Below are 26,363 nucleotides of genomic sequence, written 5' to 3' on the forward strand. Positions count from 1 at the left end.
CATATGGGTACTTCTACCAGATCATTTTGAACAGGGGTGCACCAATTTTGGGGGCCGTCCCAGTAGCCGATATTTAAGGAGGCATATCAGTGGGTACCGATCCAATTTCTGATGCATCTGCCTCCAGCTGGTAAGTCTGGTGTGATGCGAGGGAAGGGGCATGGGGGTGGAAGGGCCAGTCAACACCCCTTCGGGTTAGGGAGGGGGCAGGGAAAGGCTCCTCCTAGGCAAGGGTGGGGTGGGGACTGGAGCCACGACTCATGGAGGGGGGAGGTGGTTCCTGCTGCAGTTTGCATGGGGGTGGGGCGTGTGCTCATGGATCTGCACAGGGCCGGGTGGGCTGCAGCCAGAGGTGCACAGTGCTCTTCTTGGCAGGGGCTGGGCTTGGAGCAGGCACTGGGGGGGATGCTGCATCCACCCCAAATTTTGCTGCCGCTCCACGCCCAGCGTCTTGGCTGCCAGCTCTCTGGCACAGCCCCGTCTCTTCCTGGCATATGGGTAGAGGCAGGACATCAAGTCAGGGCTGCACCGGGCAGCTGGTGGCGCTGGGAGCGGAGCAGCAGCAAAATTTGGGGTGGATGCAGCATCTTCCCAGCACTGCCAGCACCCGCTCTGAGCCCAGCCCCTGCGAGAAGAGCCCTGTGCAGATCCAGGGGGCACACGTGCTCCCCATGCCCTCCCAGGGTGCAAGCAACAGCGGAAGCTGTGGCTCTGCAGGGCCTGCCCCTGCCTCCTCCCTCACCACAGAGGGTCTTGATCTGCCTCCTCCCCTTCCCTCCCTCCTCCCCTTCCACCACACCAGACTTACCCAGTTGGAGGCAGCTCTCCATGTTTCTGGCTCTGCTTCTCTCTGCCTGAGTGCTGCGCTGCAGCTGTGCTGTCCCATCAGGCCAATATCCAATACAGCCAGTTTTCTTTTATGTTGGTACCAATCTGATATCGGACCAATGTGGTGGCGCACCTCTAATTTTGAACTATTTTCCAAACTTCTCAGATGCTAATTAATAAACTTATTCAAAATCTCACAGTCTGAGGACAGGCAGGGCAGGGGTACCTTCAGTTCTGCAAAAGTAGACATTTTTAGCTGCAGGCTCCCAGTTTTGTGAGTTTTGTCTGACTTGTGGTTGAAAGAGCAAGACTTTCTCAGAGCAAGAAATGGTATTTTTTGGAAGGAATAATATATCTGAATCAGTTTTTGTCTTGCAAAGTAGGATCTATTTAGCTTAACCAGAAGGCTTTTGGGGTTTTTGCACTATTAATGCCTGAAGTGCGTGTTGGCCAGCTGTTCCAAGAGAGAGCAAAGTACTTGTGCATATGTTATACTAGTTCAGATGTTCATAAGTAATCCTTTTGATCTTCAAAAGCCACAACTAGACTCAGTCTGGAGTCTCTTTCCTCTCCTTCACAGCTCCCTTCCACCCCTGCATCTGTGTCCTTCCTGGGAAAGAAAGATCAGTTGGTGTGCCCCTTTTGGTTTGCATAAGTGCTGCAGGAGCCTTGATAATCAGCTGTCATTCAGCATGGTGCTCGTTTTCAGATGGCGCAGTGTATATACTGTTATCATGCTCTTGAAAATTGCCTGCTGTTCTTGAAGTAGCTTTAATTGCTTCCTCTCCCCAGATCAAGGAGCAGCAAAGCCAACTTTCAGTTTCTTAAGTTCTGGTTCCTCCAGCACAGCTGTACCAAGCACTTCAGCAAACGGCACTGGTGTGTTCGGAAGCTCCACCTCTGCCTCGAATCCACCACCGGTTCCCACTCCCTTTGTGTTTGGACAAGCCAGCAACACTGTGAGCAACTCTGCTTTTGGCAGTTCTGCAGAGTCTACTGCATCGCAGTCATTTGGGTTCTCTCAAGAAAACAAACCAGCAACATCCAGCACAGGGGCAGCTGTTGCTCCATTTGTCTTTGGTTCAGGAGCTAGCAGTAACAATACGGCAAACCCTGGTTTCGCTTTTGGAGCCACAACTACATCAAGCTCTACAGGTACATTTAAAATGATCTGAGTTTTGCTACTGCCAGTACATATAGGACCAAGAAAATGTATATATCCATCAGTGTTTTACTGTGGAGAACGTGCAAACAAAATACCTGGCATGAGTGCATGCAATGCTTTGCATTATTGCTGTTAACAAATGTGTGAATATAAATATTATTTACTGGGGCTGTCTTGTTACAGGTGTCAGAGGGAAAAGTCACAAATAGAGTGGAAAAGGAGAACAGAATATGGGTGCCTTGTATTAAACAACACAGTCCCCATTTGTAGCTTTTAGTTCCCATAGCTATACTTCTACTTACAGGATAAGACAGAAGCTAGATGCAAAGAAGAACTGCAAAACTCTAGAACTCTTTTGGTTCAGAGAGACCTTTTATTAGACCAACTAAGAAACCGCAAAAAAATTACCTTTTTCTGCAAACTTTCAGGCACACATGCCCTTCCTCAGGCTCAGGGAAAATTAAAGATGGTAAAAAGTCCCCATAGGTAGGAAATAAACTTCATTTTTGCACAGAGGAAGCTGAAGGTGGAAGTCTGTTCCTCTGGGTCCATGAGAGTGTCTTTGTGAGTTGCTCTTAGATGTGTGGATAAGGCAGGATTTCTACCGTGGTGGTGTCAGAAGGCAGGAAGGCGTAGAAATCTTTCTTGTTGTTCAGCAATGGCATTTAAATCCAAAACAGTTTAAATGCAGCTAGATGCAGTTGTTGATGAATACTGTTCTACCAGGGCCAGTTTTTGAAAACCAAACCTAACTTTTCAAAGCATTTTAAACATGAAGGGGCAAACCAAAAACTCTTGGAAGAGGGTAAGGCCCTTCACTACACAGACACAGGCCTGCTGTTTTGTTGCCACATCAGTGTTGCAGAGCCCTTTCTCAGTTTGCTACCTCAGCTGTTTTGGATCTGCTGTACAGTGCTCCTGTTCTCTGAGGAATGGTTCCTTTGTTTGCCACCTTTCACCCTTTCCTGCATAAACATGCCAAGGGTTGGGAAGATTTCCTTAAAAGTACAAGTCTTCCTGACCACAGTGCGGCCTTTTTCATGGGTGCATAATTTGCACACTAGCTCCAAACGCAACATACCAGTGTTGCTGCTGCCCTTCTTGTGGCCTCCCCTTAAGAAGAGATTTTTTTTTCCTCCTGAATTGATGAGTTATGGCTAGTGGCTCCATTTGTGTATCCCACTCATTCAATGCAGTTTGAAGACTGAAGTCCAATCCTGGTCTTATCTTAAATGTGTCATCTTATTTGGGTGGGAATCCAGCTTGAACTTGCATATGTACTGAGCAGCTTTGCCTTGTACCTTCAGCATTTGCACTATTAAACTGTGCAGGGATCTGATTCTGCAAATGCAGAATTAAACTTAGTCAATGATTTAGTTTGCTACAGTTCCTTGCTAAGAGAGAGGATTTAAATTTATCTGATAGTCTTGCCTCTAAGGAGCTGAATTAAAGAACCCTTCTCTACCTGAAGCAATAGTTCAGAAGGTGGACCTGGAATTACCATCTGAAGACTTTCATGCTTTTAAAAATTGCAATAAAAGTTTAAGTCCTAATTCTGAATTATATCTTCCTTCCCAGTTTGTTACTTCAGTCAGTCAGGCTTGAAAAATTTGATTGAGAGAGAAATGACATTAGGAGTCATTATAATATAAGCAACTTACCTTCCAAATTTAAAAATCCAGAATGCAGCGGAACACTCTTTTCCTCGTAAACTTAAGTGCTGGGACATTCTAGGTTACAAGACAGTAGTTCATAATATGTTGTGACTGCTGCGTGATGTTAAAACGAGGAAGGTGGTACCTTCTTACTCAGCAAGTGTGTTCCCTTTCATTGTCACATCTGCTTATGCTGGTCCTGTGTTTCCATTGCATTTTACTTCTGTATACCTACAGAGCCAAGATAAGGGGAACTAGAAAGGGGCACAATTGTTTGACTGAACTGCAGTCTTTAGCCAGTCAGTAGGGGTTGCCCAGGTGCAACTAAGAGCAGGTCTGACTTGTAGAACTTCAGCTACTGGTAAGTAATAGCTGCAAATAGGAGGAATCTGGTTGTTGGACTCCTCCAATTTTCAGGTTGAGCATACAGGACTGGCAGTCCATGGGGAGGGGACAACTCAGCAAGCACATTTGGTGTGGAATCATTTAGGTGACAAACTTGAGCCCTGTTCCCATTTTAGAACTGCAAGGAGAACCACACATCAAGAAATCTGACAAAAATAATGGTACAAAGAAGCTGTACTCTTTCCAAGGTATAAGTAGGCTTGGCAGAATTTGATTTTTATTTATTTACTTTTTATAATTTCAACAGCTAAAATCTATTTTTATTTTTAAGCATTTATTTCAATTTTTCATTTCCTTGCCCCTGTGCACAGCACCACTGAGCTCAGCACCCACTTTCCTTCTGTCCCATAGTGGTTGCTGCCCACCCTTTCCTGCTCTGTACCTCCCCAGCAAGGAAACATCAGGCTGGGGTGGGGACATATGCAGAGATACAGTGGCCACCCTTGGCCCCTCTCCTCCACCTCTAGCTGCTGTTCAGCAAGAGCCTGCCTGGACACTGCAGCAGCAGCCTGTTCTTCCTTTCTCTTTCTATAAATTTTACTTGGTAACGATGGAAATATTTTTTGTGAGTTTGAACGTGGTGAAATTTACTGATGAAAAACCGAATTGTGCCAACCAGAGTTGTAAGGAATTCTTACGTGCAAATCAGGTTCCCATTGATGGTATTTGCTTGTAGAATGTGAAAGTAAAACGAATTTGAAATCGAGATCAGCTGGTTCTGGGCATGTGACTGTGGTGTGAATGTATATGATGCATGTAGCGTTCTGCAGGCCAGGCCTCTCTTGGTCTGCTATCCAGTGCCATGTAAACCAGTACAGCCTGTTCTATGATTGGGTTGCCAGCAGCTAAACCAGCACCCACACCTGGGCTTGCCTGGACATCCAGCAGAACTAAAAACAAGACCTTGCAGATAAGCTCCCTGTGAGCCAACGACCATCCGTACCTGGAGAGGAGATCGTGCTATCAGGGCACTTTGCCTGAAGAATCACCAATGATGCAACAGCATCTAAGGCTCCCCAGCTTTCACAGAGGCCTTGGGACTGACTTGACCTGAGTGCTGTGCAGCTGTTCAGGTTGAAAGTGAATGTTCTGAGAGGCAGTTGTTTCTAATGTGGCTTTCATTGTCACTTACCATATACAATAGTATGTACTTCACTTATCTCCTGTGGGGGAGCTAACATTTTCTGTTCATGCACTCTGCTGAAGGGTGTATCTAAGCCACCTCAGATTTCTTTTGAGAATAAATGTGCCATTCATTTAACAACTGTGATAATGTTAGGCTCCAAATACAAAAGCTTCCTTGTTTCTCTCAAGCAGGTTTGTCCCTGTGACGTTCACTATTGTACTCAAATTTCTGTTCTGCTTTGCTTTTTCTAGGTTCCACCTCTTCATTTGTATTTGGCTCTGGGTCTTCAGCACCTGCTGCTGGTCCAGCATTTGGTGTCAGCCAGACACCAGCATTTGGTCAGAGTCAAGGCTCCAGCCAGCCAAATGCTCCAACCTTTGGATCCTTATCATCAACCGCTTTATTTTCAGCTGGCTCTCAGCCTGCCGCTCCAGCCTTTGGGTCTGGATCAAGCAGTAGTCAAGCTCCTGCATTTGGACAGCAAGCAAATCAACAGCCTGGCTTTGGCTCTGGTACACCCAATTCTGGTGAGTACAGAATGTCTGCCCTCTGCTTGTCGAAATCATAGAGATGTTTCAAGAAACAAGCTCTCCTTTCAGCATTCAGTAGAGAAGGCTGCATGGGGTATGCAACCAGCTTTCAGATAAACCCCTTTTTCCCTTCTTAAATGTTTAGTTTCCTTTCACAAAGTGCATCCACTAACAGATTTATTGAGTAATCTGTCTTTGTTTTGGGCAGAAACGGCATAAAAATTCATTAAGATGTAATAATGCGGCTGGCACATCATTAAAGACCTACTGAATTCATGGCGGGAGTGGAATGCACTGCGGCTGCTTTAATCTTGCAGGTTCCCCCTGCACTCCCACCCTGCTGACTAGTGGAGGGGCTTTGCTTGCAAGGTTCACATGGGGGGAACATGCAAGATTAAAGGAGCTGCCGCACACTCTGCTCCCACCATGGATTTGGTAGGTCCCTACATATCATTAAGTAGCTTATTCTCTTTCAAGAATGTTAGTGTTATAACCAAAGTTAAATTTAAACCACAAGCTAGTTATTTCTGAGTTTTGCGAACACTTACACATTGGATATTATGGTTTAAGACAGCATTTCTTAACCCATGGGTTACAAGAATATATGAAATGATTGTGAACAAACTTTAAAAATGGATTCTCCTTTAAAGGAAAAAAAAATGTGGAAAACTGGTGGCTTTTCCCTTGCAGGCTGACAGAGTTTCAGCCTGCAAAGGGCTGCTTGGAGCCTCCTATACTGCACACACTGGGAGGGCTGGGGGGCAGTGGGTCATGAGGGATACTGGTTCTGGACTGGCGATCAATGTTTACAAATGGGTCCTGGTACAAAAAAGGTTGAGAACCACTGGTCTAAGAGACTGGATGGGCAAACTGTTACACTGCTGTGAGCAGCTAGTGCATCCTTTAGTGATAATGGTTTCATCTGCCTGCTCCTATTCCATTGTAAAGCTAAACCGTGGTAACAGCCCTGTTTCTTTCCAGGGTAAGCTGCCCTAGGTTAACTCCCACTTGAGGATAGGAATGCACAAACAAAGGCACTTACTGTGGAATCAGTTAAACCAGTGGTTCTTAATCTTTTTAGACTGAAGGCACCCCTCCATAGCTCTCTTGAATTTGGCAGCACTTCAGCTGAGGACAACTGTTGTGCTGACTCAGTGTATTTCAGTGGTACACAAGCTAGGTGCTGCTGTCGCAGCCGGATGGAGATCTCCCCTCCCATGCACATTGTGCAGAGTCCAGTTGGAAAGCAGCTACAGCAGGAGCACATGCTCCTATTGCTGCCCTACCCTACAGTTCCTCCCCGAACAGAGGTGTGCCTGTCCCCTGTGCAGGGCTGGATGATGAAGGACTGCAGTAAGGGTGCATGCTTCTGCCTGTTTTAGGCTTATCAAGTGACCATGATGCAGGCTGGAGTCCATACTTATGCTGCAGCTGCTTCCTAGTGCAGCTCTGCAGGAGGTGCACTGTGCGGTTGTGGTGACTACCTAGTCGTGGTGACACCACCCACAGTGTGGCATCCCTGCAAGTCTTGTGGCACCCCAGTTGAGAACCACCGAGTTAAACTCTGACACATCCTCACTTTATTTACCACACTGTAATTAATTTCTCAGTCCATACCATCTAAATAAGTCTTGGTATGCATCAGGATCCTCTGCTGCCTTCTTCATTTTTTTGTTTGATTATGGAAGCCTAAGTAATAGTCAGAAAATTATGCACATTTGTCATTGAAGGTAAAAAAAACCAAAAAACCAAAAAAACCCTTCTTCCCTGTAATACAGAAAGCCTCATTTTAAATGAGGGGTGAACACAGGAATTTTATATAGATAATAAATATCACCCAGAAAAATAAGTGACATTTCTCAGTAATAATCAGTTAAGTCTGGTTATACATAGAAAGATACTAAGTTAATCACTCATCCATTATACCACCTTGGATCTGGAGGCATTTTGAAGACCAGAGTTTTCTGATTTTTCCTTGTCTGTGCAATTAAAAAAAAAAAAAAAAGAGAGTGCTTAAATGCCAACCAGGTGATGACTCCACTGTGTTGGGTGTAGTACAAACATAATGAGCCTCAGAGCCTTCAGGACTATACATTTTACAAAACTGATGATACTGATGGTACATGAGTGCTTAAATACCACAGCTCTATCACTTAAGTTTGTCATTTCAGATTTTATTTATAGCTAGGAAGTTTAACAGTGAACAGTTTTTGAAGGGTATTTAAGGGAGAACTCCAATTTTCTTACCTTTTAATGCTGTAAATATATTAATTTGGACTCTTTTTAATTTTTTCATCATCTTTGTATTATTGTTTGTATTCTATTTATGTTGGACAGGAACAGTACAAAAGTTTTGTTTAGCACATTTCTCTTGTTCTTCTGCACTGACCCAATGACTGCAAATTCTGTTAAGGGAGTGTTCAAATGCAAATCCAAACTTTGCAGAGAGGCGTATCCATGTGCTGCAGTGATACATATGAGGAGGGAGGGTGAAGTCTAATTAATAACGAAAACATTCTATTTAGAAGGACACTATGAGCTTGAAAACTAGGCAAATTTTAAAAAGAGCTGAGAGTAACATACAGGTAGCTTTAGACAGAATGCCCATTGCTGAATCTTTGTATTTTTTTTATATAAAATTTAAAATGGAAAAAAAACCCCCACCAAAATGTTAAGTACTTTTGGTGCCTAAGGAGCCTCAGAAGTGCTGTTAAATGGGTAAGAGCGTGAATTTAAACACCAATAAAATTGTGGCTATTAACTTGAGGGGTTTAAGTTAAGTGCAGTAAAAGGTTTAGAACGAGCACCAGCATTCTGGTCTTCATTCGTGTTGATTTGAAGTCCCAATGCTTGGTTAACAAAAGCCTGGCTGTGGTCCTTACTTGGGGAGGAACTCGGAGCAATTTAGTCTATGACAGCAAATAACCCTTGAACAGAATTCCTACTTCAGAAACCTCTGTGGGTATAGATTAATGGTGCAGGACTAGATGAAGTTCATAATGACTGAGACCAGGTATAGTGTATTCAAGTGTAAGCCCTCAGTTTCTCTTTTGGGAAGTGCTGTCAGTTACTGTATTGCTAAACCTGCTGACAAGGCCATTCCTTCTACACAACAGCAATGCTGCAGTAACTCTTAGCTTAGGAAACTGCCGCACTAGAGAGAACGAGCGCACACACACACGTGTTTATTTAAAGTAGGTCTTTTGGAATACCATTTTTACTGTCACTGCTCTGTGAAGCACATCGTCTGATTCTAAACTGGTATGTTACAATGGCAAAGTAGCATTTTTTTTCATACCGGAGGAGCTAAATGGAGACTTTTGATTGTTTTTAGGTTCGATATTCCAGTTTGGAAGTAATCCTACTAATTTCAACTTCGGAAATAGCAACCCGGGAGTATTTACCTTTGGTGCAAATCCCAACGCACCAGCAGCACCAGCCCAACCCTCTGGCTCTTCAGGATTTTCATTTAACCAGCCTCCAACTTTTACAGTGGGGTAAGACTATTTTTAAAACAGACTAAAGGTAGGGAGGGGCTTGATTGTGTGGATACTAATCAAAATGTCATAGTTGTTAATGAACCAGTGTTGGGCTTCAGCAGCTTTTAACTCACAAAACGGCTTTTATGTGAACATTAGGAATTCTGCTGAACATGCTGTACATACCTATGTACTTCAGCCTACATTTTAAAGTGATTTTTGGATGCCTGACCTCCCACTTCTCTCAAGTGGCTGTATTTTCAGAAAATGCTGAACAGGCAAGTTCAGAATAATGCAGGACTGATATGTGACTCAAAGGCTATATTCATGTTCGCACATAGCACATACTTGAGAGATTTGTTGCTTATCAACCATGTTCTATGTGATCTGCTTAATACAGCGAATGTGGTTATTCTTTTTTGTTTCTGGGAACCCTTCTCTGGCAATATATCTTAGTTTGGTCCAGTGTTCAGATACCTATCTGAATACATATTATTGCAGGAAATGACTGGACTGAACTGAACCTCGCAGCTACATCGTGCTAGAGTTTGATTACTTCTAACTTTTTTTAACAGGAGTAATGGGAAAAATGTTTTCTCTGCTTCGGGATCTTCAGTTTCTGGTCGGAAGATAAAGACTGCGGTTAGACGTAGAAAATAATTGTCAATGATTGTTACAGACAGCAACTTTCACAACAGCTGATGCCCTGCATTGTTCAATTGTTGGGATTGTACCTCATGCTGGGTTCAGCTGAAGTCAGATCTGCCTACAGAAATTTAAAACTCTGCTGTCTTTTCCCCCTATTTAGTTTTTTGGTAATAAGTAGAGTTGGCGACAGGGAGGTTCTCAAGCAAAACTATTTTAGAATCCAGCAGTTTCTTTATTCACTGACTTGGCATGGTCTGGCTATAGACATGAATATAGCCTGCACAGCGAATGGCTTTGTATAATACCTCTTCATCTGCACCACTATGTGCGCTCATCTGCGTTTACTGACGCCTCAAAATTGTAATTATATCAGTGAGGGATTCTGTATAGAGTAGAGAATGTTGATAATGAATGATTTCTATGCTGAGTTTGTGCTGGTGTATGTGTGAAGTGAGTGAGTTGGGTGTATTGTGCACTAAAATTTTCTGATAGAGGAAGACTGATTTAAAGGATGGTCCATGCTAAGGACTTGTTAGACCTGTAGTTCTCCATTTAATAATTATACGCTATTTCTATTCTTTCATTCTTACAGCCCTTTATCACCTGTCTCGCCTTTTTGTTATTTTATTATGGAACATGTGTAAATACAATTTTGTTTCTCTATGTACTTTTTTGGCATAACAAATCTGTGAACTTGAAATTTTAATTTTGTGTGTTATGGCAATTTTTGTTTAGTATTGTCTCAGATTTTATTATGTAAATTCCATTATTCAAAGTTGCCTAAATCCATTTAGAAAATCTTTAAAATTGGGAATTCTTAAAGTGAGTTTATTGGCTTTTCTGATCCATTTTTGTTTGGACCAAAAACCAGTATTGTACAAAGTATTAAGTATATATTTTTATATTTACTGAAATGGACTGTGGTGACTTTGGATAATAAGGAAAAGTTTAATATTAAAGCCATGTTTATTACAGTATAATTAACATGTTTAAACCATGGGATAAATGCCATCAATAAAAATTATGAAATATTGGTTGTGGTAGTTTTAACTAACCTAAAGTCACACAGTGGAACCAATGTATGCAAGCTGCACACTTGCATGTTATCTGGAGGACATACCTCTTCTGCAGCATTTCTGCTTTTAACAGAAATGTTGAGTTAGTAAAAATAAATATGCGCCCTGCTACTTAATGATTTCCCCATAACCATGAGAATCGTACCCAAACGTATCAGTCCAAAGGGGCTGTTAGCTGCTTGCCTACATACCTGCATACACTTAAACATGTACATAACTTGATAATTAAATCAAATACAAGTATAAGCATTACAAGTGCTGCTTGGAGCTATAAACCAACAAAAAAAGTTTAGGTGTTCAGAGCTATAACATACAGCAGCTACATGGCAGAATTCTTGCCAGTGATCTGTAGAGAACTGATGTGGGCAGTGGAGTTCCCCAGGGCTCAGTCCTCAGGCCTGTGCTATTCAACATCTTTATCAGTGACTTGGAAGTGGGTCTGGAAAGTATGCTGTCCAAGTTTGCTGATGATACAAGTGTGAGGTGAGGTGGATACACTGGAGGGGAGGGATGAAATCCAATTAGATCTAGACAGGTTACAGAGGTGGGCGGATGATATTAAGATGGAATTCAAGGCAGACAAGTGCAAGGTGCTGCATCTAGGGAGAAGGAACCTGCAACATACCTATAAGCTGGGGAACACCCTTTTTAACAGCACAGTGAATGAAAGGGATCTTGGAGTCATTGTTGACTTTAAGATGGACGTGAGCTGCCAATGCAAGGAAGCTGTCTGTAAGGCTAACTGCACCTTGTTGTTGCATCACAAGATGCATGGCAAGCAGGTCCAGGGAGGTGATCCTTCCCCTTCAACTGTGGCCTGACCAGTGCCACATGGAGTACTGCATCCAGTTCTGGCTGCTAACCTTGAGAGGGTCAGCAGGCCAGGCCCTACAAGGATAGACTGAAGGGCCTGAATCTATTCAGCTTCCACAAGAGAAGACGGAGGGATCTGGTGGCCATCTATAAACACACCAGGGGTGATCAGTGGAAAATTATGTGAGGCTCTGTTCCCCTAGGCAGCACCTGGGATAACAAAGAATAGCAGCCACCAATTGAGAGCAGGTTTAGGCTTGATATCCGGAGGCGTTACCTTACAGTTAGGGCTGCCAGGCTCTGGAAAAGGCTCCTAAGGGCAATGGTACTCTCCCCTACCTTGGGGGTCTTCAAGAGGAGGTTGGATAGATATCCGGCTGGGGTATTATGATCCCAGCACTTGTCCCTGCCCAGGGCAGGGGGTCAGACTTGATGATCTGTTCAGGTCCCTTCTGACCCTAGAAACTATGATCACCAGCATAGATTCATCCTGATTCTCAATATTAAGTGATTTAAGACAGAAAACAATACACATGTTCTTCTACCTAAGCATTTGCAAGTGAGATTCTATATGGCAACAAATCAGGTTAAGAGAATTGCTAATCTCTAATTTTTTTTTCCACAGGCTCATACCCTCCCTGAGGGGCTAGTACTTCCTACTAAGTGACCATGCATGAGAGATTAACATTCAGTAGCAGAATCCTCTGGCAACAACAGATACTTCACTTTGTTTCTCTCTATAATGTACCCTCTATACTGCCAAAGCAGTTGATAGGCTGGAAAAAGTCTTGTGAGGTATAAACACAGGAAGTATAGCATGAAAAAAGCAAGGGAAATGGATTATCAGATAAACCCACTTTGGAAGAGGTTGCATTACATCATTTGAGATTTGGTTTTTAATTCCTTAATGAAGTTATATTTAAATACAAGAACAAGCAGCAGCAGCAGAAGTGCACTAAGCTCTAAAGCAATTGGCGGTGTCTGTCCAATATGTAATGCACATTCAGAGCTTGAGTACCAGACTGACATGTTTTTCTTTACTCTTATTCTTGACTTTTGCATCTGCATGAATTAATTCTGTGCATTAAAATAAGTGACATTTCTTTTCATGCAGAAGAAACTGGACCACTCAAATCACCTTTGGGGAAAAAGTTTCATACAGACAATCTTTAGAATAAGTGGTTGATGCAGGTGGTTCTTTGAACATGGTAAGTAATATAACGTGCTCTGATGAATAAAAATTAAAAGGAAAAAAAAAGCTATTCTGTAGAGTTTATGGAATACTTAGCCCTGCAGTTTCCTTCAGTACTCTTCTTTTTTTAAGCCACCTAGAACCACCACTGACTCAACTCAATTTTTTGGTTGCCCAAAGAGACAAAGGCCCGCTGGTTTTATTTATTTTATTATTACCCAATTATTTTACTTCAACTGTAACTTCTTTGGCAGAGGTTCACTTTACTGTGACAAAGCCCTTGCAGGTGCCACTGTGATGGTTCTAGTTAAGTTATGCTTAACCTCTGAACTGATATAGTTCAGAACTATTTTGACATGCGGTGAGCCCTCTATTAAACTGCTTTTACAGGCAACGAGATGCGCAACAAAACCTGCGTCAATAAAGGGAGGTAGACACCCTCTTAACTGGAGGAAAACAACAACCTCTAACAAACAGTAGTGCCTTAGTTTTTGTCTTAGTACAACTGGAAGAAGCTGTGACAAGGAACAGAGAATACACTTGATAGAATTCCACAGCATTTATAAAAACAACCACTTCCTGGAAGCTCATACTTGAGTAGTGACTAGCAAAAAGGGTAGCTTTTATTTGTCTGTCTATGAAGACTAGGCAATACTTTACAATTATTTATATAGACAAAGTTGACAAGCAGCAACAATTTCACACTTTAAAAACCCACTCAGGCAAATAAATAAACTTCCACTTCAGAGAGAGATTTGTTTGCAACTGGTAACCAAAAAAGATTAGATACAGCTGTAAGTAGAATGTCAACGTATATCAGTTTTAAGAAGCATGTTGGTACTTACCCTAATGAAGGTCATTCCAAATAAAATACTGTGCTATTATGCAAGAAAGTGTGACAGAAGCTAAACTTAATCTTTTTAGCTTTTGATTAATTCACTATGTTTTAAAAGAGGCATCTTAATCCTCATACTTTCCAACATAATAGTGGACAGCAAGAGTAACTGCTATAACCTCAGAACAGTATTTACTCCTAATCAGACATGTTAACCTAGAGAATGCTGACACAGTGTTTGTAAGCTGTTTCCCAGCCACTGTTACACACTGGAAGAATAAACAGACATTATCAAATCTGTGTAGCAGTCTAATGCAAAATAACTAGCTTTCTTTATTCAGAGGTTGTCTAGAAGTTATTTTGAATATAGCACTGAATAGTTAGGTAGAATTTTAGAATATAACAGTAAATACTCAATTTTTAACTTCTGTGAAGTTAAAACCATAACACTATCTGGTTAATATTTTCTGCATGCTGAATACAAACTCCTTCAATTGCTTTATATGGTCTTGTATGCAAAAACTTGACAGACTCCCCCCCACATCAAAAGGAAAAAACAAGTCAGCTTGTTACCATGATCTGTACTGTTCCTGTTACAACTCTGAAGTTATTTACATACATCTAATTCACTAAATACCACAGTGTAACTTGCCCTTCCCACAGAAAAAGCAGCTACTACTTCACCTCTTCATTAGGTCTGACACAAAGTAAATGACTTAATGCTTAAGACTTAATCATGCAAAACCTTGCCACAATACATGTTTAGGTAAAACATTTTAAAAGTGGTAACGGAATACAGGTCCTGGAGTAAAGTAATTTATTGCAACACTTTCAGGGAAATGATTAATACCTGGCTCCCCCACACACACTTCAGAAATTCAAGGGAACCTGATTTACTGTACTTCTGCTGCCTCCTTGCACAGAAATACTGTGATCCCCTAAAGGGGATATTTTCTGTTATGTGACTTATGCAGATGTTACCACCAAACAGGTGCATTCTCCAACTTAGTTCTCTAACTTTTTATGGCAGAAAAATCAGCATTTCTTTTGAAATGGCAAAATTTTAGGCAACCACTTTATGTTCTGACAGAAACAGTCTTTGTCTTTCCTGCTAAACTAATGTTAATACTTCTACATTTAAAACAATACTTCCAGATTTTAACTTCTTTGGCATTCATGGAAAAGAAAAAACACTCTCAAAGTAGTTGCTGGCACCATACTGAAGTGATGCATTTTGTTTAACTCTCTATCCCCAGATACTTGGGCAATGTCATTTATTTTAGGGGTATTTTTTAAAGGAGTTCAAAGTGTGTGGAAATCTGTTTTTTTCTTGGTATCATCTGACTCCATTCCTTTTTACCACAATAGTTCCTGCCACAATATCATAGGCTGTTCTGTTATGCTGAAAAAATAGTAGAGTAATAAAAGCTGGAAAAAATGAAGCAATAGAAAAGTTCTTGATCAATGCTCTTATTGTAGACCTGGAATGATAAGAGAAAAAGCTTATTTTAAGTTTACTAGTCTATACAGAAAAGCAGTTTTGCCAGACACAAATTATATTCAACGGGATTTGGAAATCAAGTACTGTATCATTTAAAGCTGGAGCAAACCCTTTAACTGATTCCTGCATCACAGAATTACAATGGACAATAGGATCTTGCCCAACAGAACCAATACTAGGTCATTTGGAATAATGATAAGTCTTTCACTCAAATTAGAAGATTTTAGCAATAATTTGCTAGTGACAAAAGTTAAGACTACTTACGTTGTTATGCTGACATTAGAGGATGGAATCACTAACACGCGACTTGGTGCAATAAGTACAGATGTATCACATGTCACAACTCGCAGTCCAAGCAGAAATTTGCCTGGGGTTGCCCCACCTGCTCCCCAAATACAGATAATCTACAAGAGAAGTCACTTATTTTAATTCTGCAGTCAAATACTGTTGATTCTCCAGCAAGCATATGTCCTTCACAAAGAAAAGCAATCAGAATGGCACAGAAGCACTATGTTTTAAGCAATCTTAATACAGAAAAAAGGACTTTGCTTTACATGTAGTAAGTTTATGCAGTAATTTTACTTTATCAGGCAAAGCCTCCAACCACTGGTAGCATTAGAGCACATACTTAATAAGATCAGGTAACTCAATAATTTGATGCATCTGGTAGTTGCACATTTCTGACAAACATCCAGTTGACAATCTTAATTAGAGTTAATGCTAATACTATTTACCTCATAGAAGCAGACTAACATCCTGTAGATAAGAGCCACTATCATCATTTTTTGCAAGTCTTCCATGGATGTGTCTTCATCTATTTCTTCTATTATATAATGCATAGCAAACTTGGAGATGTCCCTGTATAAAACAAGACTCCTTTAATAAGAAAGCTATTCCACTCTTATCATATTATTGCTAAGTTTGTAAATTCCGTATGCATAACTGGAATGCTCTCTCATCACTTGGTACTTTAAGGGTTTCATTTTCTGGATCCTCAACAAAAAAACAGAGTCAATCAACCATTATTAAGCAGACTTGCAGATTTGCTACACAGTGTAATATTATCCTCCCTAGCTCATCTCCTCTATTTGAGGCCTTCTGCAAAACTGCCTTAACATCTCTGGTGGGAGATGCACATAGGATTTGTGCAAGAGGAAACATCCCTGCATAACCTGATAGGAGCCCACCCCTCTCCCTATCACCACCATCACCTCACCTTTTCTGGTACCAGGGAGAGCACATACTTCAGGCTGGATTCTTCCTGTGTTCTAGCTTTCCTTGGAATTAGGTACTCTCAAGCAGCACAGCTGGTTTAGCATATGTAACTTCACTTTGTCCCAGGAACCACTGACACTCTGCCAGGACCACGTGGAACTCCTGACCAGTCAAACTGGAGGCACTACACAGGTCAGGCAAGCATGGCTGTCTTTCCATTAAAAGGGGGATGCTTGGATGTTCCAGCCTCATCTGTTTCTTGGTGCCTAAAGCCTGATTCTCAAACAGCACAGAGACTAGTCTAAGGTCCTCTGAGACAAAATCCAAAACATGTATTACCATTCCAGGCTCAGTATTATTTATCCAAGACTGCAATTTCATTAACATTAAACTGGGAGCAAATCCCTTACCCAGTAGCACCAGTGGCACCTAAATCAAAAGCAGCTTGGAAGACCAAGCCAGTCTTGCCTACTAAGACCTCAGTAGCTTTGGCAACAATGCAAAAACAACTCTGGCTGGCATCTAGTCATTTGGCACTAACCTCTGGTGCCAACACCTCTGCAGTGGCTGTGAGTCTTAGCAGATGCTCATCAGGATACAAAAACAAGTGCACCTTCCTACAAGAGAAGCACAAGCAGAAGAAAGACTATCCTTTTCCTTTACATTCTGCCCCACCTGGACTTCAGACTGCTTGGCACTTAACTGCCATGCTCCTCTGGAGCCCAGTACCTTTACACTCAAAAGGGAGGTTTTTGAACCTCTCTGCATCCAAATAGCAAAAATTAAGTGTACTGCACAAAACTTCAGAAGTGTTCAGATTTATTAGAAACAAAATTTTCTACACACCCAGCCTCCCACTTCTGGGCATTCAGAGCAGAACTGTGAGCAGTAATATGAGCCTAACTGCTCCAAGTATCTTCATCTCCCACAATTTACCCAGGAAACCATTTTAGCTAATGTCTTTGTCAGCAAGTAAGGATTCAGCCTCCCAAGCAGAGATGCTACTTTTCTGTATAAAGGGCAACCTTGGACTATTTCCATCATAAGGGTGACATCTTCTGAAAGTCCAAAAAAAGAAAAGGTCCATCTAAAATGTTACTGAAAACAGGAACGGTCATTTCCCAGCACCCTGCACAGTAAGGTAGAGTCCCCACAGTTCTGCATCTTAAATTGCAGGGCTTAGCTTAAGCTTCCTTCAGAGTCTATGTTTATCAGTATTTGCTCAGTTAGATTAAGGACCAGCCCATCCTCTCTCATCCTACAGCAAGACATGTTAAATATACCATGGTAAGTACAGCATCCCCAAAACAATTTGCAAATCCCTACTTACAAGCTTCTGGTGCAAGCCTTAAAATTTGTTAACAAAAACAGCTTTTTCTACATGGCAATTATATTTGTTAGGAGAGTGAACATGTACTGCTCTCCAGATGCCAATACCGTGGTCTGCAAAGGCAAAGTCATCATAATGCCCCATCTTGGCAAATGTGTGAGGTGCTCTCAGATAGCAGTGTACCTATGGCAGGATGACAAGGGCAACTACCACTGCCCCCATGCCCCAGGCTCCTGGCTGTGTGGCTATGATCTTGCTCTCAGATTTCTACCTGTGGAATATTTCCTTCCACATGCCCACCCAAAGCAAACTCATCTCCATAACCTACACATAAGAAATATTTTTACATAGGAAGACCAAACCTTTTTGAAAATCCAGTAGGTCAACTGAAGCACACATGAAGAGAGGCTAGGGACAACACATCATTAACATTTAATGAATAAGGTGTAGCAGTATTTCACACATTGTAGGAAACCAGCTCTTCTCGATTCAAATATCCATTCCCTAAGAGGCATTACAGCACAGTAACATTCATTTCTTAAGCTGGCTCTCCCGGCTATGAAGCACAACTTTGGAGTTTAGAGCCTGCTTTCACTAGGCACGCATGCTGGGATACAACATATGGACCAATGCCCAAGCACAGAAGCAGCGTAGCAATCCATATTTATCTAACCATCTTTTACACACCCTCATCCTGACATAGTACTGGTTTACTAATCCACCCCACGCAGGATTACACAGAGACCTTCCAGAGAGAAGTTACATAACATTTACTTGTTTTTCAAGGGCTGCCTTCGGGCATTCACCATGACTTGCCCACACACCCCTGTATTTAACATCAGGGCTCTGCAATTAGAGCTGAGGCACTACTGGTGGTAGTGGCAGATGGGGCATATGCTCCCTTAGAAAACACAAAACACCCAGGACATGAATTTTCAGGAAAGTTCCTCAACTTATCATTTGATTTGAAAACAGGCAACTCTTTTTGAAGATTGTTATACATGGTAAGCAACTTCCCTCCCCTCAAAAAAGGCATAAGATCATTAAAAAATAATGATTCCCTTAGATTATCCATAACACATACTCTCCTTGCCCCTCTCCCTCAAGAGGCCAACTCTACAGGGATGAATGAGGAAAAGAATACCACAGGCCAATCTATCACTTTACATGCTAAATAACTGATACAAATTTTCATAAGTATGGCTGGAAGTTTTGGCAGCTGGTAGATAGATGATAGAACTCTGGACCAGGAACTTTAGTTGGACATTTCTGCTGAAGTGCTCAGTAATAAAATGTCAATGGAAACATCAACATTTGCCATGCATTTTTGGACTATTCCAACATGAGAACTACCAACACATTTTTTCTTAGGCTGTTTTGGCAAAAATGTGAACTCAAGACAGCCTCTAAAGCACAATTCTGTAGCTGGTGCATTGGCCTCTGCTGAAAAAAATCTCACACCACTCCAGTATGACACCATGGTGGCAGAGAAGTGAGACAGGCCTTAGTTTGTCCTGCTATCTCTTACCCCAGGGTTGCAACAGCATAGCAGCCTTGGCATGCACGCGATAACACACTAATAAGCTGAGATAGTGCCTATCATGCCTACAGAAGCTGAGCCTTGTGTTTGTTCCATGGTGCTACACCAGGGCAATGTAGACCTCCTCAAGTCACAGACAGAAGTAGAATAAGGTAGGGTTACACAGCTTCAAAATTTAAAGGTTTCAAAGATCTAAGCTCCATTAATTGAAAGGTTGGCAGACATCTTCAATCACAGAACCAAGAGGTTCTGAAGAAAAGAGAACAAAAGCCTCTGGGCTTAAACAGTGTATGGGAATAAACATTTAAAATGAAAGATCTCTGAGTGGAATACAGCTTATGCATACTATATTTTGTTGGTATTTTCTAATCAAGTCTCAAATAAATCTAACTCATGATCAGTGAAGATGGAAGCGTAAGACTACTAGTCAATGAGTCATATTTTTAAACATTTATACAGACAGCATATAATTGCATATAACATTTAAGTTCAAGTTGTACTAACCAATAAGGAAGGGACCAGTCAAGTTTGGTAGGTTCCATATTTGTCCTGCATTACCACACCTAGTCACAGTCCTTCAGACTTATTTTAAATAAATATTGTTTGATCTTCTTGTTGAAGCATATGCAATGCATGCAACCCTTAAAAGTTCTGGTATTTGTAGAGCACAACTGACAGAGAGAAAGAAATTCTAGTTCAAGTTTTAAAGGTTTCTATTCTCTCCCCTTGCCCCCCTCAAAAGGTAGACTCAGGATTTCTGGAAAGCCTTGGCAATATCTTTTTGAAGAGGAGCCATAAAACTAGTTTCAAATGGTTTCTTCCCACTACTCATTCTCTCCTATTCAAATTAACTTTCTAAAATAAGTTGTCCTTGCCACGATAAAAATTGTTTGATCAAACAAAATTATTTTTAGGCAGACAAAATAATGTTTGGAACACCTACAGTATGTAGCTATATTTTGAAAAGAAAAACCCTGTTAACCCATGAAAGGAGCTACATAACAATTCTTAAGCATGTTCCACAAGTCATCCTAACATTTAGAAAGGAAGAACTGGTATAAAGGTCAATCGTTAGCTGCTCTAAAATGTAAAATATGCTTCCAAATGTCAGAAAAGTGACAATGCTTTATATAATAAATGCCTTAAATTGATAACTTACTTTATTCCACTGAGGTGCATAATACTTAAGACAATGGTTGCTTTTATAAAGAACAGAATAAAGAAATCCACCATCTCTGCTATAAACCTGTGCGCCAAGGATGGAATAATGAACTCCTGACCTGTAATAAAAATAAACTGAGATTATGCAAACTTTTATTTCAACAAAGCAAAGTTTACAATTTAAACATTCTGTACACTGCAAACGAATTTACAAGAAACACATTAAAAGGGTATTCAATATTTAAGAAACATTTTAAAATCCTTGTTCTGATCTACCAAGCCCATCTCTTTCATTCAAGCACCTCCTTAACTTAAAATACTCTTCACAATTCTGATCAGAATTACATTCAAATTAGAAAAGTTAGTTGAACCAACTACAAACTCATGTTTTAACTGAGTTATAGGTCTTTGCTGATGCTCATTCTTCCTTATTGTTTTGAGTCTTATCATATTTCAGTTTTTCATGTTAAAAGGTCACTTCTTTGTAACATGCCTAGGACACATCTACACCTATCCATTTTTTCATTCTATAGTTTACAATTATTTTGGTACAGGATGATTTCCTTCAGCTTTTTTTCTTTAAATCTGGATACTTCGATTAGGGGTAAAACTTGTTGCCCCTTCAGTTTAGAATGGTGGGAATTCAATAAAGAAAGATAAAATAACTGTTAAACTGCTTTTAAATAAATTCTGATAATGTTACTAACAAAAATAAGATTTAAAAAAAATTCTTTTGAACAGTTCCCCAGAAAAAAAAAGTGCTATAGAGAACAATCTAGAGACTGATACAGCAGTCCCATATTGGATTAGCACCAATATAAGGAAAATTGACAGTATCAGCAGTTGGCTTTTTTTGGCTGATGTGGCCAATGTCACCAATAAATGCCCCTGTGCATACGCGCAGCCACAGCAACATGCAGACAGCAAAGAGCACAGCCCAGCAGCATCCAACTGGTAAGTCTGCTGTGTGGGGGAAGGGGTGCGTGGGGGGCGTGTTCTGCCAGCTGTGTGCGTGGGGCAAGCAGGCTGGGGTTGGGCTCTTCCCAGTGGGGGGCCTGGGCCAGGCTGTGCTCAGAGCAGGCAGCAGCACAGAGGGGAGCCATAGCAAATTCTGGGGTGGCTGCAGCCCTCACCCTGTAGCCCCGCTCTCCGTGCTGCCACTGCCTACCCCAACCACAGCCCACCCCAACCCCCTGCTGGGAAAAGCCCAGTGCTGCCCTGGCCCAAGCCTGCCCTTGCCCCCTGCACAGATCTGGGGGCACACGCAACCCCCTCCCCCCCATGCCCTCCTGGGGTGCACACAGTGGTGGGAGCCGTCCCCTTCTCCACACCCCCTAGATGAGCTGCTTGCAGCTTCATCCTGTCCTCCAACCCGGCTGGGCAGCAGCTGCCCCAGCCCCAGTCCTTCCCTCACTATGGGGGCCTCGATCTGCTCTCCCCCCACCACAGACTTAGCAGCTGGATGCTTCTCTTCAAGCTGCCAGGCTGCATATTAGCAATTGGATTGTATTGGCTGATACAGCTCCTTAAAAAGCCATTGGTATCAGCCCAAAAAATCTCTATTGGTGCACCCTTAGAAAAATCCTAGATGGTATATATTTTGCCAGTAGCATATACAGAGTAACTTCCCTGAAACTAATGAACATCCTCCTAATTGAATTCTAATTAAGGACACACACACCCCTGACTTAAGATATCAGTCCACTGTTTGCAATGGTTATATACACGAGTGTCTGTCTGTTCTGAAGGAGCCAAGGATGGCATTTACTATCCTCTACCTAGCACCCCACCCCCCCAAAAACATTTCACCATGGTAACCTCATTTACAGAAAAAAAGCTGCACAAACGCTGCTGTAAATATGTGGTACGCTGAAGGAGTTCCTTGAAGCCTCAGGTGCTCAGTCTTTTTTTTTTTTTTTGGTCTGTTCTTTCTTTCAAAAAGGCTAGTTTGTGACAGGAGAGTGAATGGATAAGAGCACCTTCTTATTAACATATCCCCTTCTTTGCATCTTCCTCCTATCTCACTTAAAAGTTTTCATTAGCACTGCAGAAGACCAAAATGGATTCAATTCCCATTTATGTAGTACCAAAGCTGTCAATAAAATTCCCATCATAGACAGTTTATCTAATGGTGAAGAGAGCCAGAACAACCCAGCTAAGTTTCCTGATCCCAGCTTGGCTGTGCATAGCCATTAGTTACAAATCATAAAGTTCCCAAGTGAGGCTATTTATTCAGCAGGAAACAAACTAAAGTATTATTGTGACTACAGTCACAATAAAATTACACTCCAATTTGATTCTACAGAGACTTACAACTAAATAAGGAGCAAGACATTGCATCACAAGAGACAGGGAGAATTCACCTGAGACTTATCAGTGTCTCCACTTAGTCTATGGCAGTAGTTCTCAACTCAGGTGGCCCAAGGCCCCCTTAAGGGTGCCATGACAGTGTTCCAAGCTGCTGCAGTACCTGCAAGCAATCCTGCCTGCACTGGGGGGCTCTCTGATCAGCTTAAAGTGGGAAGGAGAGAAGGTTTGCGCTACAGCCCTTCCCAGTCTGTCCCCTGAATGCTCCTCCGGGAAACAAAGACAGGACAATTCCACCTGCCCAAAATGCCTCTGTTTCCAGGAGATGCCATGCAGAGTTGGACCAGGACAGGCTGTAGCACAAGCCAGGTATCCTGCACACTTCAGGCTGAGCAGAGACCTCTAATGCATGTACTGCAGCTTTCCCGGACTGCCTGTACACAGAGTATTCTCACTGCTGAGGTAGCAGCTTTCAGTCTAGAGGAGCCATGCAACGTAACTGATTTCTGTATAAATCTCCTTCTGTCACTGAAACATTAGAATAACTGCATAAACTCTCTAAACAGATACAATTAGCTCACTGTCTAAACAGGCATTGCTACAGACATTATTCCAGATTTAATATGGATTTTTTTTTAAACTGGTCAAAGATCACTATAGTGGTTTTCAGAAAAATAAAAGATAAAAAATAAGAGTCTTAACTCTTCAATGTCCACCTCCCCCTTTCAACACAGGAAGGTTTTTTCATGGTCCCTCTATGCCTCTTCTAAGCACTGCCCATACAAAACACATGAAGTAGATTGCAACAGTTCAGTGGTTCTCAACTGGAGATGCTTCCACATTCAAAAAGTTGTGGACAAGTGCCTCCAAATAACTTGTGCCCAATTCTAAAAACATTAAGGTTCACTCATCTACGCTATACCATGGAACTGCTACTGCCTTAATTTTAGTGTCTACACCAGGTGTGTCATGGGGCCAGTCCACAGGCCAGGCAGGACCCACAGACCAGCCCCGCATTCTGGATCTGGAGTGGGTACTGTGCGTGGCATGCCTCTGCTTCAGCAACTCTGGAGCTCTGCAGCATGGCCCTGGAGCTGACCAGGTGCGGGACTGCATGCAGCGTGGCCCTAGAACCCCAGAGCACCACGCTGCCTGCAACACCCACTCCAGGATATGAGCTGGAACATCTGTTCAAAGCTCACAACTGGGGGAAAAAAGTAAAACCTGGAAGCAATCAGATTTCACTCATTTTCGCTGGTCTCCTCCCCTTGACCTGCCATGTAGGTCCAAAGAGAAGTTACTGATCTGTAGCGTGGGGGGTCACTCTAGAACAGCGGCTGTCACCCGTCCAAGACTCAAAATGAGCCCTGCAAAGATTCAGGGCCCCCTCAGAAGATGCCAACTTGCCTTTTTCTGGCTACAAAAAAACAGCCATTCCGGTGCTGCAGGGCAGAACAATGCCAACACCGGGGACGCCTGGCAGAAATCTCCAGGTCCGTCTTGTGAATCATGCGTGTGTGGCGCTGACAGCGCACGGCACCCCGGGGTGGACCTCAGGGTAGCGTGAGGGAGGGCGGACAATCCCTGCTCCAGTGCGAAGGGCCGCTCAGCTTTCTGGGGCCTGCCCCAAGGGCCCCCTCATTTTGATCTGCCAGGCTGGGGGCTGACAAAAGAAGTGCGCATGGGGCAGTTCGTCCCCCCACCCGAACCGCGGCTCACCTGCCGGGCGGGCGCTGTCGCGCGGGGCGCTGCTGGCGCGGGGCGGGGCGGCGGGGCCAGGCCGGGGCAGCGGGGTGAGGCGCGCCGGGCCGGGTGCGGGTAGCACGTAGAAGGGGCTGTAGTAGGCGGCGGCGGCGGCTGCGGCGGGGCCCGCGCTGCAGGGCCCGGTGCCCGCGGCGGCGGCGGCGGCCATGAGGGCGGGCAGGCCGCTGTGCCAGCTCACGTAGCCGCAGTACGAGTCCCACAGCCACTGGTGCACGCGCCGCGCGTACTCCGCCGCGCTCGGGGGCGGGGCTGGCGGGCCCGTTCCCGGGCTGCCCCCCGCGCCGCCTTCCCCCTCCTTGACCCCGGCCGCGGCCGCAGCCGCGGGCTCCGGCTCTGCCATGGCCCCGGTCTGCTCGCGCCACACGCCCCTCCTCCACTGCGCATGCACGACCCGACAACCTCGCTCCGCCTCACCCACCTGCCAGGTGGGAGGGGGTAAGAGCGGGAGCGACCAAGTGAGTGAGGAGGTGGGGGGGGCAACACCGCTCCAGCGCGAGAGGCTCTCGTCCGCCCCCCCAGGAGATGGTATCGTCGTCACGCCAGCCGGAGGCTGGATGGAGCCTGAGGAGTGACAGGGAGGAGCTGGGCCGCGGGGGGCGGGGCTTCCGTTGCCAGAATGATTGGTGTTGCGCAGCTCGGCTCGTGGCACGGTGACGTCCTTCCTCCAGGGCTGCTGTCATAGCTACCGGACCGGGGTTACCAGATAGGCCTTCGAAACCAGAGGGAGCACACAGCCCTTCTAAAAATTGAAGGTGTTTACGCCCGCCAGGAGACTGAATTCTACTTGGGCAAAAGATGCGCGTATGTGTACAAAGCTAAAAACAACACCGTAACTCCTGGTGGCAAGCCCAACAGAACACGAGTCATCTGGGGGAAGGTGACCCGTGCCCATGGAAACAGCGGCATGGTTCGTGCCAAGTTCCGCTCCAACCTTCCAGCCAAGGCCATTGGTCACAGAATCAGAGTGATGCTGTATCCATCAAGGATCTAAATTTTTTTTGAGAATAAAATCTAGAGTCTTCCATTTTTGTAAAAAAAAAAAAAAAAAAAAGGGGGTTACCAGATATGGGCGGGCGGCAGCTTCCACCCCGCGGTGGCTCAGGGGGTGCCTGTCTACTCTCAGGGGTAATACCGTAACAACCCCAGGGCCAGGGGGTAATCCCGCAGTGTCACACTTGGGGTAATCCCTGAGCACCACAAAGCCATGCTCAGTGGTAATCCCCTAACACCACGCGTGGGGTAATTCTGCCACACTCAGCAATCCCTTGCAGTCCAGGATGACAGCCTTATATGTGTATCCTGAAATTGCTGCTGAGGCGAGGCCTATCCAAGACTGACAAGAGTCCGCTGTGCCTCGGGCACACGTTTCCACGGGGGCGGGTGGTGCTGCGTTCTGACTCATGTTGTTGCGAAGTTTCAAAGTACTGAGATTCAGCAGAGTCCTCCATTTGTGGCGGCCCTGGGCAATGGTCTCCCACCACGATGTCAATGTTACGTTTTTTTCAAATTGGCCTTGAGGACATCCTCTAGGTGCTTTCTCTGCCCTCCTCTGGAGTGTACCCCTGGACAGAGCTGGGAGAATAAGACCCACTTCGGGATTCTCCAGTCTGGTGATGTGGCAGGCCCAGCAAAGATGATACCAGATGATCATTGCCTCAGTGCTCATGGTGTTTGCTTGCGAGAGGATGCTAATGTTGGCTTGCCAATCTTCCCTCTGGATTCAAAGGATCTTCTGCCAGCAGAGGTGATGGTACTCTCATCCTGTCACACTCAAGGCATAATTCCATAGTATC

The 26,363-nt window shown here is 43.5% G+C and overlaps 2 protein-coding genes, 1 long non-coding RNA gene and 1 pseudogene across 5 annotated transcripts in view; 2 read left to right on the plus strand and 2 right to left on the minus strand.

The window, feature by feature from the left end:
• NUP153 (nucleoporin 153) overlaps positions 1 to 13,372 on the plus strand; it is a 72,053-nt gene extending 58,681 nt beyond the window's left edge. For all 3 annotated transcript variants that reach the window (XM_090039228.1, XM_090039229.1, XM_090039230.1), the window contains exons 19-22: positions 1,621 to 1,983; positions 5,431 to 5,706; positions 9,044 to 9,206; positions 9,764 to 13,372. In XM_090039228.1, coding sequence (XP_089895354.1) covers positions 1,621 to 1,983; positions 5,431 to 5,706; positions 9,044 to 9,206; positions 9,764 to 9,848 — 887 coding nt within the window. In that variant the 3' untranslated portion in view covers positions 9,849 to 13,372. The remainder of the gene's footprint in view (positions 1 to 1,620; positions 1,984 to 5,430; positions 5,707 to 9,043; positions 9,207 to 9,763) is intronic.
• On the minus strand, positions 2,345 to 5,424 carry LOC149868830 (uncharacterized). Its single transcript, XR_016441341.1, has 2 exons — positions 3,655 to 5,424; positions 2,345 to 3,334 (listed from the first exon to the last, which is right to left on the minus strand). It is a non-coding gene; the product is annotated as an uncharacterized LOC149868830 (long non-coding RNA).
• Positions 13,373 to 13,510: 138 nt separating the features above from the next.
• Positions 13,511 to 24,960, minus strand: FAM8A1 (family with sequence similarity 8 member A1). Its single transcript, XM_090039231.1, has 5 exons — positions 24,526 to 24,960; positions 20,498 to 20,618; positions 15,988 to 16,111; positions 15,518 to 15,657; positions 13,511 to 15,233 (listed from the first exon to the last, which is right to left on the minus strand). Exons 1-5 carry the CDS (start codon positions 24,908 to 24,910, stop codon positions 15,089 to 15,091), a joined length of 915 nt encoding a protein of 304 aa, XP_089895357.1. The 5' UTR covers positions 24,911 to 24,960; the 3' UTR covers positions 13,511 to 15,088.
• On the plus strand, positions 24,909 to 25,590 carry LOC149868832 (large ribosomal subunit protein eL33 pseudogene; annotated as a pseudogene).
• Positions 25,591 to 26,363: the final 773 nt, after the last annotated feature.

Source organism: Crocodylus siamensis, chromosome 3, assembly GCF_052110815.1.
Source record: "Crocodylus siamensis isolate JL-2025a chromosome 3, ASM5211081v1, whole genome shotgun sequence".
NCBI classification, from domain to species: Eukaryota; Metazoa; Chordata; order Crocodylia; family Crocodylidae; genus Crocodylus; species Crocodylus siamensis.

Coding starts and splice junctions, on each gene's coding strand:
- FAM8A1 (XM_090039231.1), bottom strand. CDS start 24,910: ATGGCAGAGCCGGAGCCCGCGGCTGCGGCCGCGGCCGGGGTCAAGGAG. Junction 16,112..20,497: donor ATGCACCTCAGTGGAATAAA/GTAAGTTATCAA, acceptor TGTTTTATACAG/GGACATCTCCAAGTTTGCTA. Junction 15,658..15,987: donor TGTTAGTCTGCTTCTATGAG/GTAAATAGTATT, acceptor CTTCTCTTGTAG/ATTATCTGTATTTGGGGAGC.